We start from the raw sequence: 16,885 nt of genomic DNA on the forward strand, positions 1-16,885 counted from the left end.
GGTGCTCTATGTTACAAATAAAATGGAGTATGCAATATTAAGCTCGATTGAATTTCAGTAATAGAGCCATCAGAAGTGAAGAAGTAACAGGAGTCTCATCTGAGAAATGGTTGAAAGATGACTCCATCTGACCAACATTAAAAATGCATATGTCTATGACCACAATAACTATTTCAGTTCCTTCTCTGCATGACCGGCGCATTCTAAACCCTCCCAGTAATGCTTTCCGAGAGTGATGGTGTATGGGGGGGGGGAATATCTGGTGAAGGGGGTCAGGTGTGCTATGTACCAACAGCCCCAGTCCCACATGGGACAGCAGTGACCTCCCTGCCTGACTCATCTAACTGTGACCAAAGGGAATCACACACACACACAAACGCACACACACGCACATGTATACGCACACATACTCGCTCTGTCTTTCTCTCTCTCACACACAAACACACATCTGCTGACGTTGGTTAATGATTGGTACTCTCTGGATGAGTCTTGGCCAAATCAAACAGCCCCCAGGTGATCAGAGTGATGAATATGTTTCATTATCACTGTATTACACTTCTACTGCTCCTGGACCTGTCTGTGTGAGAACGGGAGATGGAAAAAGGGGCAGAGAGAGAGGGGTGAGGAGATACTCACTACTAAGATAGGACACCCTGGGTTTTGAGTTAGACCCTCTCTGACAGTTGTTAACCCCATGCAGACTGGACCAATCGCTCGACAGAGCAGCACAGTGTTGTGAAATGTCTGAACATTCCTTCCAGCATAGCTCAAAGTGTAAAACCCACTAGCTTTGTCCACACAATCTTTTGGTGATCTGTATTCTACAGTGCTTACTGTACAGTACACATGTTGTGTGTGTGTGTGTGTGTGTGTGTGTGTGTGTGTGTGTTCGTCTCAGGTGTATCCTACCTTTGAGGGGTCAGGGGGCATCACCCCCTCCACAGTGAAGGGGCTCCCAGGCACAGGGTTCCCATCATAGCTAATGTCCAATTTGTAGGGTCCCTCCTCAGGGGGAATGTACTTCACAGTGTGCACTTCGTTGGCCGTGTCAGACTCCAGCTTGCAGGGGATTGGCCGACGAGAGGGCGAGGTGATCTTCACATCCAACTTGCCCTGGCCACCGGCGCCATGCGTGCTCACTGTGAACTCCTGATCCTTCCCAACGTCAACCTCTGTAGGTCACACACAAACACACACACACACAAACACACACACACACAGGGTATCAGGCTGGGCTATAGCCTACATTCCTATTTGGCACCAAAGTGAAAACAATAGATTTGAATTTAGCAGACTGGAATGACTAGATACCTAGGGGATCATAATTATTTTCTATATGACTATGGAGCCAAGCCATCACACAAAACAAATACTATACTGTCCTTGGTGAATCAGTCAAATAATTCCTTGGCAGTATTGAATATCACGAGGGAGGGCCAGTTGATTTGATATATTTCTTCTTAAAGGAAGTAACTGTCAGAAGAATGCCAATGTATTATCTATGGCTGTGTGTTCTGGGGAAGACAAGTGTGTTGGAGGTCATGAGGTCACACTCTTCCATGTGATGAACAGTGGTTATTTCCTGGTCAGTTTCTTAGTTACTCACTGTTGTTCAACCCCTGAACTTTGACCTTGTTGAGGTCAAGGGGCGGAGCCACAGTGATGTTGAAGGGGCTCTTGGGAATGGGGTCACCGCCATGGCAGATTGAGATAGACATGTTACCCTGAGAGAGGGAGAGACAGAGAGAGAGAGGGAGAAAGGGTGAGAGAGAGAGGGAGAGACAGAGAGGGAGGAAGAAAGTGTGAGAGAGGGAGAGCGAGAGAGAGGGAGAGATGGGGAAGAGAGAGAGAGAGATATGAGAGAGGGAGAGACAGAGGGCGATATGGTGGGGAATGAGGGAGGGAGGGAGAGAGAGAAAGAGAGAAAGAGGATATGGGAGATGGAGAGAGAGAGAGAGAGAGAGAGAGAGAGAGAAAAGATGAATGAGTTGTTATTATGACATATGGACATACTGAACATATGTGCACTGCAGTGTAGCGCACGGTGTAGGAGTAGTCATGGTTACATACCTGTTGCACTGCAGTGTAGCACACGGTGTAGGAGTAGCCATGGTTACATACCTGTTGCACTGCAGTGTAGTGCACAGTGTAGGAGTAGTCATGGTTACATACCTGTTGCACTGCAATGTAGCGCACAGTGTAGGAGTAATCATAGTTACATACATGTTGCACTGCAGTGTAGTGCACAGTGTAGGAGTAGTCATGGTTACATACCGGTTCCACTGCAGTGTAGCGCACAGTGTAGGAGTAGTCATGGTTACATACATGTTGCACTGCAATGTAGCGCACGGTGTAGGAGTAGTCATGGTTACATACCTGTTGCACTGCAGTGTAGCGCACGGTGTAGGAATAGTCATGGTTGTCAATGATCTCAAAGTCTCGAACGGCGTCCCCTTTGGCTGCTCCGGTGAAGTGCACTTCAGGCTTGGCCTTGCCCGCTCCCTTGGTGTAGATGGTGAAGTGGGTGGGCTTACCTACTTCCACTCCTAGACGTTGTCACACAGAGGGACATTCATGATCAATACAACTGATCTACTAATCAGCTGCATTAACAGTCATTATCATAGAATTAAATAAAATGCCAGAATTGGACATTGATATCCATTGTTTTGTATCTCTAAAGTCATTATTAGCATCATAGTTTTATGTGATTTTGCTCTATTGGCCATGTTGGCGGCTTGTTGTCATGGTTACTAGAAGTCTCACCTGTCTTGTTGAGTCCGGGTCCCTCCGCCCTCACCTTGTTAGCGTCATGGGAAGGGTCCACCTTGATCCTGAAAGGGCTGATGGGTATTTCCTATGTCAAGGGTCAAAGTGGGAAGGTCATTGTCATTGTTTGGTTTCATAATAATGAAGCTAAAAATGGTGGCGTAGTTTCTCTTTCTCTCACGTGGTCAGCGAACAGCACCATGATGGTGTAGCGTCCGGGGCCAGGGGGCATGTACTTCACTGTGAACGTGTCGTTGTCGTTCTTGATGATGTCAAAGTCAATGTCTGCCTCTGCCGGACCAACCACGCCGGGTGCACACTTTATGCCGATACTGACATCCCCTGAGGAATGGGAATGGGAGTGAAGGGGTCCGGGATTAGGGAATTCAGGAAGGGGATGAACATTGGAGTGGAAAAACGCAAGTAAGATTGTTTAACATTGAGAAGGCAGATGGCAACAAACTACTCATCAGTGTTAGAACCCACTCAACAACACCCATTCAGGTTGCAAACTGTCAGCTACAACGTTGAGTAGTGAAGACCCTTCTATGTGTTGTATTTCTCTGTTGCATCTCACCTTGACCTGCCTCGCTACAGTCCACAGTGAAGTAGGTGGGCTCGTTGGCCTTCAGACCTGACTTCTCCACACCTGGACCATACACCTTCACATTCTCTGGGTGGCTGCCCTCTCCGATGGTCACCTGAGACACACACACACACACAATCACACACACACACACACGCACGCACGCACGCACACACACACACACACACACACACACACAGCAATGACCATACATTACCAGTACTATAACGTTGTACAAAGCTGTATAATATCTTTGCAAATGCACTGACTTTGCAATAGAACGCTGTAAGTTTCGTACTGTACCTGTGTACTGTATGTGTATCTAACACAGGGCTCTTCAACCCTGTTCCTGGAGAGTTACCGTCCTGTAGGATTTCGCTCCAACCCTAATCTAGCGCACCTGATTCTAATAATTAGCTGGTGATAAACTGAATCAGGTTATTTACAACTGGGGTTGGAGTGAAAACCTACAAGAGGGTCTCTCTCCAGGAACAGGGTTGGAGAGCCCTGCTCTAACAGGTATTTGATTACAGTCTGTTAGAGTTGGGTGGTCAGTCTTACCCTGAAGGGACTGTTGGGGACGTTGACCTCTCCCCAGGTGATAATGATGGTGTGTTTGATGGGCTTGGTGGGAATGTAGACACAGAGGAAGGTGCTGTCTCCGTTCTCTGTGATCTGGATGTCTATGGGGAAGCCCTCTGCATCCTGGGCGTATATCTTCAGCTGGCCCCTGCCGGCTCCACTTGCATCAATGGTGAACTCTGCTGGTTTGTTGACAATGCAGCCAATCGGTTCCAGACCTGGGCCGTAGCTCTTCACCTGCAAGGAGAAGGCATTTATAATGCTGTTATGTCATCCTTACGTAGCCTTTATGCCATTCTCTTACTGTTACGTCACTTTAATATTCTCGTTCTGCAGGCTGGCAGGCTGGTGGGGTAAATGTGAAGGGGTGGGTTCTAACCTTCTCAGGGAACACGTCATTGGCTGTGAGGAGGATGTGGGCCATAAAGGGGCTGTCCTTGATGTCCTCGTCGTCACAGATGACGTGAACAGCGTAGTCGCCAGGCTCCGTGGGCCAGTAACGTACGTCACATGACCCATCGCCCTTATCATCACACTCTATCTTAGCCTGCGACGGGCCCTCGATGGAGAAACCTGGGGATGAACAGGGACAGGGAGAGAGGTATAGGTACACATTATATAGAGGTGGGTAGAGATATAAGCTCACACACACACACAGAAATGCACACAGATACACTGGCAACAAAGAGGCAAACAGGCATAGATGGCAACAGACTAAGAAATATTGGTAGGTTGGTTTTGTTGTCGCTTGTGATAGAGGTAGAAGACAGAGAAAGAAGAGTAAATCCATCCTAATTTGTATAATAACTGTGATAAGGTGAACCATCAGGGGTCATGACCTTTTCCCTCAGCTGGCAGGTCAGACTGATCATGTGACAGGAACAGGAAGCCCTCAGGCCTTGCGCTGGTTTCCGTGACAAGTGACCCCCAAAATGTGGGCTTTAATCTCTCCAACTCTCCAACTAATAACTATTGTGTGTGTGTGTGTGTGTGTGTGTGTGTGTGTGTGTGTGTGTGTGTGTGTGTGTGTGTGTGTGTGTCTGCTTGGACATAAATTGCCTGACAGTCATGCCAGGATTTCAATAGTATAATCCTGTGTCTTTCTCTTCTAACGGCCATCAGACTTACCCAGAGTTCCCACCTCTGTGCCGATGGCCTCCACCACAAAGTCAGCTGACTTCCCCACCATGCCTGTCTCCAGGCCCGGCCCCCACGCCCTCACCTTCTGGGACCCCACGTCCTCACTCACCCCCACCTCAAACGGGCTGCAGGAAACACACACACACACACACACACACACACATGTTAATGCAGACACATACATACATAGACACACATACAGTCAGGGATGGTCTCGTCAAACAGTAATCCTTTATAGCCCCATTGACTGTAATGTCAGTAAAATTCACGTAATTGATGTTGGGCAGCAGTGATATTTCCAGTTCCACCCCCCCCCCCCCCCCCCCCCCTCCCCCCAACCATTAAACTCCAAGGAATGCAGGAATGTACGCTTCATAACATGGGCCTCATCACAGGTCATTTTGGCTTCTTTAAGTTATTTCAACATCTGTCCTTCCAGGACACCACAGGAAAGCCCTTAATGGTTGAGCACATTGCCTTTGTAACTTTCATGTGGTTGTGCCCACAGCAGAATAGGGGGGATGACAGGGTTTTACCTGCGTGGGATGGTCTGTCCGCCCCAGGTGATGGTGATGGTGTATTTGCCAGTCATGATGGGGTAGTAGTCACACTCATACACCCCGTCTCCCGCGTCACGCACCTTCACAGGCTCCTCTAGTCCCTCTGAGGGGGTCACAAACAGGTCACACAAGGGTCACACATACAGTGCCTTGCGAAAGTATTCGGCCCCCTTGAACTTTGCGTCCTTTTGCCACATTTCAGGCTTCAAACATAAAGATATAAAACTGTATTTTTTTGTGAAGAATCAACAACAAGTGGGACACAATCATGAAGTGGAACGACATTTATTGGATATTTCAAACTTGTGCAAAATTATTCAGCCCCTTTACTTTCAGTGCAGCAAACTCTCTCCAGAAGTTCAGTGAGGATCTCTGAATGATCCAATGTTGACCTAAATGACTAATGATGATAAATACAATCCACCTGTGTGTAATCAAGTCTCCGTATAAATGCACCTGCACTGTGATAGTCTCAGAGGTCCGTCAAAAGCGCAGAGAGCATCATGAAGAACAAGGAACACACCAGGCAGGTCCGAGATACTGTTGTGTAGAAGTTTAAAGCCGGATTTGGATACAAAAATATTTCCCAAGCTTTAAACATCCCAAGGAGCACTGTGCAAGCGATAATATTGAAATGGAAGGAGTATCAGACCATTGCAAATCTACCAAGACCTGGCCGTCCCTCTAAACTTTCAGCTCATACAAGGAGAAGACTGATCAGAGATGCAGCCAAGAGGCCCATGATCACTCTGGATGAACTGCAGAGATCTACAGCTGAGGTGGGAGACTGTCCATAGGACAACAATCAGTCGTATATTGCACAAATCTGGCCTTTATGGAAGAGTGGCAAGAAGAAAGCCATTTCTTAAAGATATCCATAAAAAGTGTCGTTTAAAGTTTGCCACAAGCCACCTGGGAGACACACCAAACATGTGGAACATTGTCTGGTCAGATGAAACCAACATTGAACTTTTTGGCAACAATGCAAAACGTTATGTTTGGCGTAAAAGCAACACAGCTGAACACACCATCCCCACTGTCAAACATGGTGGTGGCAGCATCATGGTTTGGGCCTGCTTTTCTTCAGCAGGGACAGGGAAGATGGTTAAAATTGATGAGAAGATGGATGGAGCCAAATACAGGACCATTCTGGAAGAAAACCTGATGGAGTCTGCAAAAGACCTGAGACTGGGACGGAGATTTGTCTTCCAACAAGACAATGATCCAAAACATAAAGCAAAATCTACAATGGAATGGTTCAAAAATAAACATATCCAGGTGTTAGAATGGCCAAGTCAAAGTCCAGACCTGAATCCAATCAAGAATCTGTGGAAAGAACTGAAAACTGCTGTTCACAAATGCTCTCCATCCAACCTCACTGAGCTCGAGCTGTTTTGCAAGGAGGAATGGGAAAAAATGTCAGTCTCTCGATGTGCAAAACTGATAGAGACATACCCCAAGCGACTTACAGCTGTAATCGCAGCAAAAGGTGGCGCTACAAAGTATTAACTTAAGGTGGCTGAATAATTTTGCACGCCCAATTTTTCAGTTTTTGAGTTGTTAAAAAAGTTTGAAATATCCAATAAATGTCGTTCCACTTCATGATTGTGTCCCACTTGTTGTTGATTCTTCACAAAAAAATACAGTTTTATATCTTTATGTTTGAAGCCTGAAATGTGGCAAAAGGTCGCAAAGTTCAAGGGGGCCGAATACTTTCGCAAGGCACTGTAGCAGCTCAGAGGTCAAAGGCTAGCCAGAGCATACAGTAGCTTTCCTATCACAACTAGACCATTGAAAAGCATTACATTTCATGAAGAGTATTTATGCCCCTATGAAACCAGTAAATGAATGTGGTGGCAAGTCATAAACAATACAAAATACTACACTCATATCCACACACTCACTTGGCCCCTTGACGGTGACCTTGAGCTCTCCGCTGCCGGCTCCCTTGGTGTACACCTTGAAGTCGGCCACCTCTTTCACCCTCACCCCCTTAGGCTGGAGACCTCTCCCTGAGGCCCGGCACATGTTGGGGTTGCTGGCTGTGGGACCACCGAGGGGTAACGTGGTTAGACAAGAAGACAAGAGGATACACACTCACACACACAGGCTGCGGCAGAGGTTGGCTGTTAGTTAGTCGGTTGAATGGTGGTGCATGAAGCACAGTCTGCATGGGCTACAGTCTGCATGGGCTACAGTCTGCATGGGCTACCAGGGAAGAAGCAACAGGAGAGATGGACATTGAACAGGAGTTATAAACCTGCAGAACAGCTAGACAGAGAACAAACACGGGTTACTGTAAGACACTGGGCTTGAATGGATGAGTCAAAATGAAAACAATAAGACATGTTGAAATCATTTCTATGGGCTTGAATACAATGATGTTACACGGTGAACCTCTAGTTAGATGGCAAAACATTCCAAGGAAAAATAGCTAGCATAACTATGCTAACATCTTGAGTTATGATGCTGCAGGCTTTCAATTAGCTAATTACCAGTGCTGTAATAGGACTGGAAAAATGCCTTGGCCACAGAAAACATTACAGCAATTTTGTGAAATTAGGAAGAAATAACCAGCTAACTCTCCCAATTCATCATAATTTTATTTTAGAGATGTTTAGAGACAAGTTTAGAGATGACCAAAAGAAAAATATGGAAAACAACTTAATAAAATAACTGAATGAAAAGTTAAATAGATTTATGGAAAACCTCTTGATAGAGAGGCTTATTAAAGTGGGTTATGAAGACAAACAATGTTATTGTTTTGTTATGTTATGAAAAAGATTTAAGAAATGTCAGGTTAACATTAAGCTACAAATGGAGGAGCATTTGCATGTTCAGTGTTAGTCAGAAAATGTAAAGTTGTAAATGGCTGACTGAACACAGAGCAATTGCTTTGGTCTGGAGGGGGATGAAAATGAGGATGACAAGTAGACAGTGTAATGAGGTATGTAAGACTCACACACGTCTGGACGGTCACGCTGACGTTCGCTCTCGTCCAATGAATCAAAGGTCAAAAGTTAAGACAATCGATTTTCGTTTGACTTGAACAGGATTGTTTGTTTCTGGGTTATCAAAAGGTGAATTGGGAAACTATCACAAAAAAACTGTGTTATGGTACACTATGATGCTGTTGTTTTGTTAAAATCAATTTTTGTTAATTCATGGGTGTTGTTACTCATTAGTTCTGTTCTAAATCGTCAAGTCAATTTAACGTCACACGTGGAAGAAATCAAATCACGTGTTACAGGATATTAAGCCAAAGTGAGCTACAAACTGGATCGAAATGAATGTGTGTGGGATTATTTGATCACTTTTTTGATATGCGGTATTCAAAGATTATTGCAATAAGACAATGTTGGAAGACCAATGTACTTCTATTTTTGAAGAAGGTGATGTACTGTAAGTGTGTGACCTCTGTGTGTTGAAGAACTCCTGAGCGTCTGTAAAGGTGACCGTCCAAAACCAGCCAACCACATGGATGGATGGTGCTACCTCTGTTGTTAAAATGAGGAGGAACTGCATTTCTTTCTCCCATTCACTCTCTTCCTTTTCTTTCATTCTTGCATTCTCTCTCCCTCATCCTTTCATTTCTTCTTTCAGTTACAAACTCACTCATTCCCTCTCATTCTCTCTCTTTGGAAGCTGGCTGGTTTGAAGGGGGGGGTGAAGCCACAGAGGGCTAAGCGCCAGCACATGCCATCAAGCTGGGGACCTCTGGTGCAGTGCATCACGGGGGTTGGGGGTATAGTTTTGAGTTTAGGGGGGACCAGGCTGGCGCAGGCAGGCTCCAGTCTCTCCTCCACGGGCAGGCCTGTACTAACTTGGTCGCCTGGGTTTGGGCGGTGTTGGGGGGGGCACTCTCTTGGCCTTGTCTGTGGGTGGGGTGCGTATGGACTGGGGCACTATCTGCACCGGAGAGCCAGGGGGCAGGGCGCTCGGTGGAGCTGCATGGAGGAACAACAACAACATGACACACACGCAGGAACAGGACAGGTCACTCTGGCTTCTATTTAAAACTCCATGTTCCATACCCTCCCATTGCTCCATTTTTGTTCTGCATGGTCGTGACCGCTCTTTCCGGTGCATTCCTGGGCATAACACACCAAACTAACGGAGGTATTTGGATATAAAAAAAATCTTCATGGAACAAAAGGAACATTTGTTGTCTAACTGGGAGTCTCGTGAGTGAAAACATCCGAAGATCATCAAAGGTAAACAATTCATTTGATTGCTTTTCTGATTTTCGTGACCAAGTTACCTGATGCTAAGTGTACTTATTGTTTTGTCGAGTGATCGATAAACTTACACAAACGCTTGTATTGCTTTCGCTGTAAAGCATAATTTAAAAATCTGAGACGACAGGTGGATTAACAAAAGGCTAAACTGTGTTTTGCATTGTTGCACTTGTGATTTCATGAATATGAATATTTTCTAGTAATATTATTTGACTGTGGCGCTATGCTATTCAGCGTTGCTGATGACAATTATCCCGGATCCGGTATGGGTGGTTCAGAGAGTTAAGGCAGGTTATCACTGTCTGTTATGGAGATCAAATGTTTAGTAGTGAGGTCAGTCTAGGCATTAAAACTCAATATTACTCAGATTAGAAAGAGAGAGAGGGAGTCAGATAGTGGATTACTATAAAAAATCAGTACGATCAATAAAATCTGTGTTTGTGTGTTTGTGTGTTTGTGTGTGTGTGTGTGTGTGTGTGTGTGTGTGTGTGTGTGCATGCATAAGTGCTTGCGTGCGTGTGTGTGTGTGTGTGTGTGTGTGTGTGTGTGTGTGTGTGTGTGTGTGTGTGTGTGTGTGTGTGTGTGTGTGTGTGTGTGTGCGTGCGCACAGGCATGTGTGTGTGTGTTACCCTCTGAGATGTGGACAGTGAAAGGGCTTCTGGGTATCTGCTGCCCAGCAAACGTCACGTAGATAACGTGAGGCCCCTTCAGGATAGGGCAATAGGTACAACGGAAAATACTGTCCCCCTTGTTTTCCAGAATGATCTCCACGGTGTCTCTTCTGCCCTGGGAGTCCACAATGATCACACCCACGTCTCCAGCACCGGCACCTGAGAACAAAAAGAGATGTGCTAACACCTTCTACTGTGTGTTCAGGGGACAGAAATGGACGTAACACTGGAGGACGGTAGAGAGAACAAATACATACATGTACTTTGTCATCATGATTGAAGGAATAAATATCAGCTAATATTGCAAAGCTAATGATCACTCTAAAAGAATCCTTAGATTTACTTACAACCCTATTGATGAAACTAGGGGATTTCAATAGGGAAGGTAGATAGATTATCTACTTCCATACCATGAACATGGTCCTCCCCAGATGTGTAAGCATGTGCTACCTGCTGTGTAGATGTCGAAGTAGGTAGGCTTGTTAGCCACGTTGCCTACAGGCTCCAGTCCTGGTCCTCTGGCCTGCACCTTGTTGGGGTCTCCCATGGCCTTGGACACACTCACCACGAAGGGACTCCTGTCTATGTCCTGCCCAGCGAACATCACCTTCACCTGGGGAAAAGAACACGCATAGACCCCTGTTAGGCCACTGGAGGAAATCCCATACTACTGAAGTTTATAAACTAAAATTCAAAATATTTAAGTACAGTGCCTTGCGAAAGTATTCGGCCCCCTTGAACTTTGCGACCTTTTGCCACATTTCAGGCTTCAAACATAAAGATATAAAACTGTATTTTTTGTGTGAAGAATCAACAACAAGTGGGACACAATCATGAAGTGGAACGACATTTATTGGATATTTCAAACTTTTTTAACAAATCAAAAACTGAAAAATTGGCCGTGCAAAATTATTCAGCCCCTTTTCTTTCAGTGCAGCAAACTCTCTCCAGAAGTTCAGTGAGGATCTCTGAATGATCCAATGTTGACCTAAATGACTAATGATGATAAATACAATCCACCTGTGTGTAATCAAATCTCCGTATAAATGCACCTGCACTGTGATAGTCTCAGAGGTCCGTCAAAAGCGCAGAGAGCATCATGAAGAACAAGGAACACATCAGGCAGGTCCGAGATACTGTTGTGAAGAAGTTTAAAGCCGGATTTGGATACAAAAAGATTTCCCAAGCTTTAAACATCCCAAGGAGCACTGTGCAAGCGATAATATTGAAATAGAAGGAGTATCAGACCACTGCAAATCTACCAAGACCTGGCCGTCCCTCTAAACTTTCAGCTCATACAAGAAGAAGACTGATCAGAGATGCAGCCAAGAGGCCCATGATCACTCTGGATGAACTGCAGAGATCTACAGCTGAGGTGGGAGACTCTGTCCATAGGACAACAATCAGTTGTATATTGCACAAATCTGGCCTTTATGGAAGAGTGGCAAGAAGAAAGCCATTTCTTAAAGATATCCATAAAAAGTGTTGTTTAAAGTTTGCCACAAGCCACCTGGGAGACACACCAAACATGTGGAAGAAGGTGCTCTGGTCAGATGAAACCAAAATTGAACTTTTTGGTAATAATGCAAAACGTTATGTTTGGCGTAAAAGCAACACAGCTGAACACACCATCCCCACTGTCAAACATGGTGGTGGCAGCATCATGGTTTGGGCCTGCTTTTCTTCAGCAGGGACAGGGAGGATGGTTAAAATTGATGGGAAGATGGATGGAGCCAAATACAGGACCATTCTGGAAAAAAACCTGATGGAGTCTGCAAAAGACCTGAGACTGGGACGGAGATGTGTCTTCCAACAAGACAATGATCCAAAACATAAAGCAAAATCTACAATGGAATGGTTCAAAAATAAACATATCCAGGTGTTAGAATGGCCAAGTCAAAGTCCAGACCTGAATCCAATCAAGAATCTGTGGAAAGAACTGAAAACTGCTGTTCACAAATGCTCTCCATCCAACCTCACTGAGCTCGAGCTGTTTTGGAAGGAGGAATGGGAAAAAATTTCAGTCTCTCGATGTGCAAAACTGATAGAGACATACCCCAAGCGACTTACAGCTGTAATCGCAGCAAAAGGTGGCGCTACAAAGTAGCTGGCTGAATAATTTTGCACGCCCAATTTTTCAGTTTTTGATTTGTTAAAAAAGTTAGAAATATCCAATAAATGTCGTTCCACTTCATGATTGTGTCCCACTTGTTGTTGATTCTTCACAAAAAAATACAGTTTTATATCTTTATGTTTGAAGCCTGAAATGTGGAAAAACGGTCGCAAAGTTCAAGGGGGCCGAATACTTTCGCACGGCACTGTATGTATATACAGGTACTGTAAGTGCGTTACCTTGTGAAGGCCCTCCACTTTGGGCAGGTAGATGACAGAGTACGTCCTGTTCTTGTCATTGTTGGGGATCACTCTGGCCTGGAACAGAAAGAGAGGGGTGAGACGGGAGAAAAGGAGAGAGAACAGCAAATTGGGCAAATGAACAGCATCTTCAGGATTGAGGAGTAAGGGATTGAGGAGTTATGGGTTAATGTGAGTGAGAGTGCCCCACCTCCTCTGTGTGTCCTTCTGAGTCCTCCACATAGACCAGCACCTCCCCTAGCCCCGCCTCCACTGTCTCCACGATGAACTCAGCCGGCTTCAGCACCATGTTACCTCTGGGATCAATACCTGACGGGGGAAAGGATGGAGATGTAAGAGCCCTCTGTCACTTATTCTGTGCTGACAGATGTAAACAGGATGAAACACCTTCCTTTCCAACAATAATTATTGCACCTAATATACAGTATAAACATACAGAATAAACAGAAGGCCTTTAGGCGATTGTTAAGGAAGTCTGTTTTTTACCTATGTTTTATTTGTTTTGTTATTTTTTATTGCAAACACCATGACAGTCGTGAAGCAGGTGGGACAAAACCAATTCTCCCTCAGGAGACTGAAAAGATTTGGAATGGGTCCTCAGATCCTCAAAAGGTTCTACAGCTGCACCATCAAGAGCATCCTGACTGGTTCCATCATGCCTGGTATGGCAACTGCTCGGCCTCCGACCACAAGGCACTACAGAGGGTAGTGCATATGGCCCAGTACATCACTGGGGCCAAGCTTCCTGCCATCCAGGACCTCTTTACCAATCGGTGTTTAGAGGACGGTCCTAAAAAATGTCGAAGACTCCCGCCAAGCTAGTCATAGACTGTTCTCGCTGCTACCACACGGCAAGCGGTACCGGAGCGCCAAGTCTAGGTCCAAGAGGCTTCCAAACAGCTTCTACCCCCAAGCCATAAGACTCCTGAATATCTAGTCAAATGGCTACTATCTCAACTATTATGTTTTCACTACTCCTCTTTAATAACATGTTACTTTTATCTCTTATTCTTATCTGTATTTTTTTTAAACCTCTGTCGGGCTCGTAAGTAAGCATTTCACTGTAAGGTGTATTCGGCACATTTGACTAATACAATTTGATTAGATTTTATTGACCATTTCAAATTATACGTTTATTAAACATATAGGCTGCCACCCAAACGAAGGGGGAAAAATGTAAGAAATACATACAGAGTTTAAGTTAGAATACATTCCGTATCAGGATAAGAAAAGAAAAACAAGAGGGCTTCCACCCCCATCCTCCCATTCCATTCCCCCAACCCCACCCAGCCAACATGTCTCAATTCAACCCCGGGTCCATAGTGTACAAGAGAAAGTAGTGCACTGTGTTTTCTGTCAATATACCTGGTAAAATAATTGTTAATTAACAACTCTGAGGGGGGCCCTATAAAATCTGTGATTTTTTCCCCAAATTATGTTTTATATTTTTCCAGATTGTTTTCTCAGTTTAATTTTTCCTTGATTCACTCTCAAAATTACAAACGTTCATAGAGAAACAACGAAATTGGATGTTCTGAGTCCATATCGATGGTTAAATTACATTAGAAGGCCATTTGTTTTGGTCTGGAAGAAAAGTAAAAGTGAGTGCGATTCCCCTTTAATTGTGCATCTGGCTCTTTATTTGTGCATCTGGCCCTTTAATGGTGCATTTAGCGAGTGAGGAATGTGCCGTCGAATGTGCCGGTCTAGCGATGGTTCTGTACCGCTGCTGCTCATTTCACGGCATTTGTTATTGTTATTATTGTCTTTGTATTCTTTAGAGGGTGGATCAGCTTTTATATTGCTAATAGATTGTGGCTTCTATCAATGTAGTTGTCTGCATCATTGACAATGATTACATTTATCATTTTTTCCATTTGCATGGAAAAGTTTGAAAATAACAAATAATAGATACAAATTATATATTTACGCATGATATACTTCTGCCAGCTAAGCTTACTTTGTAGTGCACATTTAACTGAGATGGCTTTGGAGTATTTCTGTCAACCCACAAGACGGTTATCGCATCAACTGGCCACACACGGAGAGATAGACACAAACATGCTCACCACACAGACAGATAGGGGCAATATTGCTGGAAATGAATTGGCAGATAGTGGTAGGTTTGGCTTTTTAATGCCAATAGTGGCTAACCAGGGATAATGTCAATGTTGAGCAATGTTGTTCATTAACTAGCACCATTCATTCTCGCTGTCAATAATAACTGTATGCACTGGCGGTTAGGAGAGAGTGAGGTGATTATCATCTAAGAGACCACATCTTCTTGGCGGCAGTGCTGCCTGCCAGTAGTAATCATCTCTGATTGATTGAGAGATTCAAGGAGCTATCATCGTTAAGTAACATAATAGACGCAAAGCATTGGATATTCACGTTCATGCACTTCGAAATTAATTTTGTAACTTTGCCCAGAAGCATTTACCTACAGGACACTCCCACATCATATGGAGGAATGTGTCTACCTGATTTAAAGGACACAGTGAACAGTTGGGAGTTGGGGCCAATTTCCCTGGTGTTAAATACAGTCTGTGAATAAACTTAAAATGTGTAAATTGATGGTTTGGATTATGGGATGCCAAGGTCATATTTTTCCATATTCTGTTCCAGTTAAAGGGTTGTTCAGAATCACTTAGATCTGTGGACCATATTTTTGAATGACGAGCTCAGAATATGAGCTTTGCAATAGTTGTTTATATATTATAGATTTCAGTCCTGTCGGGAGCCCAGATTATTTATTTATAGATAAAGAAGTTAAAGAAGTCTTTGAAGGAAATCAGTTGTTCCTAGTCTCTCTCTCTCACCTGGTCCGTAGGCCTTGGCCTTCTTAGGGTGCAGAGTCTTGGAGCGCAGCGGGGCGCCAGGCTTCAGCTTGGATTTGGGAAACTGGGACAGATAGGTCATCACCGAGTGCTCGTCCACATTGGGATCCACTATTTCCTCAGGGGCTATCACCTACAGAGAGGGAGAAGACAATAGACGGTGCACAGGGTCAAAGGTTATCATCACATCCTGTTTTTCTATGGATATACTCACAAGATACACGTCTCTAACAATGGGAGTCGTTGTCCACAAAGCGGCACGGTGGGCCGTCTAACTCCAGCCTATCCTTAATTTTAGATTGGTGGAGACATCTCATTATTGTAATGCTTCTCTGAATATTAGATGAGGATTGTTGACTTCAACAACCTGTATTCAATGGAGAGAGAGGCTATGCTACTAGCCTCATGCCATGAATATGTCATGTTTCCTACTTATATTAGTACACTCAAAACAACTTAAGAATTACGAAACTTCTATTTGATCAAATACATTTTTTTGTTGACAAAATGTAACACTCTCTCATTGACCTCCATACAAAAACTCCTTGATTGGTGGGCGAAACAATGAAAAAACGCAAGGAGACAGATTTTCCACTAAGTTGGACCTCTCTTCCTCTTCCTCTCTGTACACAATCAAAGCCTGATTTAATAAGAAGAGGGGGACAGGAAGATGTGCCACACACACAGGGGTCAAAGGTTATCACATCACTTCCTGTTTCTCCGAACACATACTCAAAGCATGATTTAATAATGTTATAATAAATATTGTATTAATAACTACTAACCCGAGGATAAAGAACTTACTTCAATTGAAAACACAGCAAAGAAAGACATAAAATAGACATAGAGCCTCATGGCTCTCTCTCTGCCTGTAAAGTTGATGTAAAACAACAGGCTGGTGAAAAGACCGAGGAAACCAGGGCAGTGGAATCAAAAACAGCAGCTCTGGTGGAATTAAAGGCTGATTGTATTGTCCAACATCACAATGTGTTTTCCTTATGATCGCAGTGGAAAGAGGATGAGGAGAGGGGGAATAGAAAAGCGAGAAATGCCACCAGGAAATCATGTTGGAGTGGTTTAATGTTTTATTGAGAAAGAAAGTTCCCCTATGTGGAGCTAGAGTGAGCTA

General features: G+C 44.3%; 1 protein-coding gene across 11 annotated transcripts in view; it reads right to left on the reverse strand.

The window, feature by feature from the left end:
- LOC110490751 (filamin-C-like) overlaps positions 1 to 16,885 on the reverse strand; it is an 84,509-nt gene that overhangs the window by 21,055 nt on the left and 46,569 nt on the right. For 5 of the 11 annotated variants that reach the window (XM_036944649.1, XM_036944643.1, XM_036944650.1 and 2 more), the window contains exons 4-20: positions 15,739 to 15,889; positions 13,110 to 13,228; positions 12,899 to 12,976; positions 10,997 to 11,159; positions 10,505 to 10,705; positions 9,462 to 9,584; positions 7,542 to 7,679; positions 5,614 to 5,740; positions 5,066 to 5,202; positions 4,317 to 4,510; positions 3,917 to 4,174; positions 3,347 to 3,470; positions 2,951 to 3,111; positions 2,767 to 2,857; positions 2,377 to 2,546; positions 1,607 to 1,724; positions 910 to 1,172 (exon numbers count right to left, since the gene is read on the reverse strand). In XM_036944649.1, coding sequence (XP_036800544.1) covers positions 910 to 1,172; positions 1,607 to 1,724; positions 2,377 to 2,546; positions 2,767 to 2,857; positions 2,951 to 3,111; positions 3,347 to 3,470; positions 3,917 to 4,174; positions 4,317 to 4,510; positions 5,066 to 5,202; positions 5,614 to 5,740; positions 7,542 to 7,679; positions 9,462 to 9,584; positions 10,505 to 10,705; positions 10,997 to 11,159; positions 12,899 to 12,976; positions 13,110 to 13,228; positions 15,739 to 15,889 — 2,616 coding nt within the window. Of the gene's footprint in view, positions 1 to 909; positions 1,173 to 1,606; positions 1,725 to 2,376; positions 2,547 to 2,766; positions 2,858 to 2,950; positions 3,112 to 3,346; positions 3,471 to 3,916; positions 4,175 to 4,316; positions 4,511 to 5,065; positions 5,203 to 5,613; positions 5,741 to 7,541; positions 7,680 to 8,599; positions 9,430 to 9,461; positions 9,585 to 10,504; positions 10,706 to 10,996; positions 11,160 to 12,898; positions 12,977 to 13,109; positions 13,229 to 15,738; positions 15,890 to 16,885 lie in introns of those variants that run through there. The other 6 variants (XM_036944653.1, XM_036944652.1, XM_036944647.1 and 3 more) reach the window with 2 other exon arrangements.

This window comes from Oncorhynchus mykiss, chromosome 15 (assembly GCF_013265735.2).
Source record: "Oncorhynchus mykiss isolate Arlee chromosome 15, USDA_OmykA_1.1, whole genome shotgun sequence".
Lineage (NCBI taxonomy): Eukaryota > Metazoa > Chordata > Actinopteri > Salmoniformes > Salmonidae > Oncorhynchus > Oncorhynchus mykiss.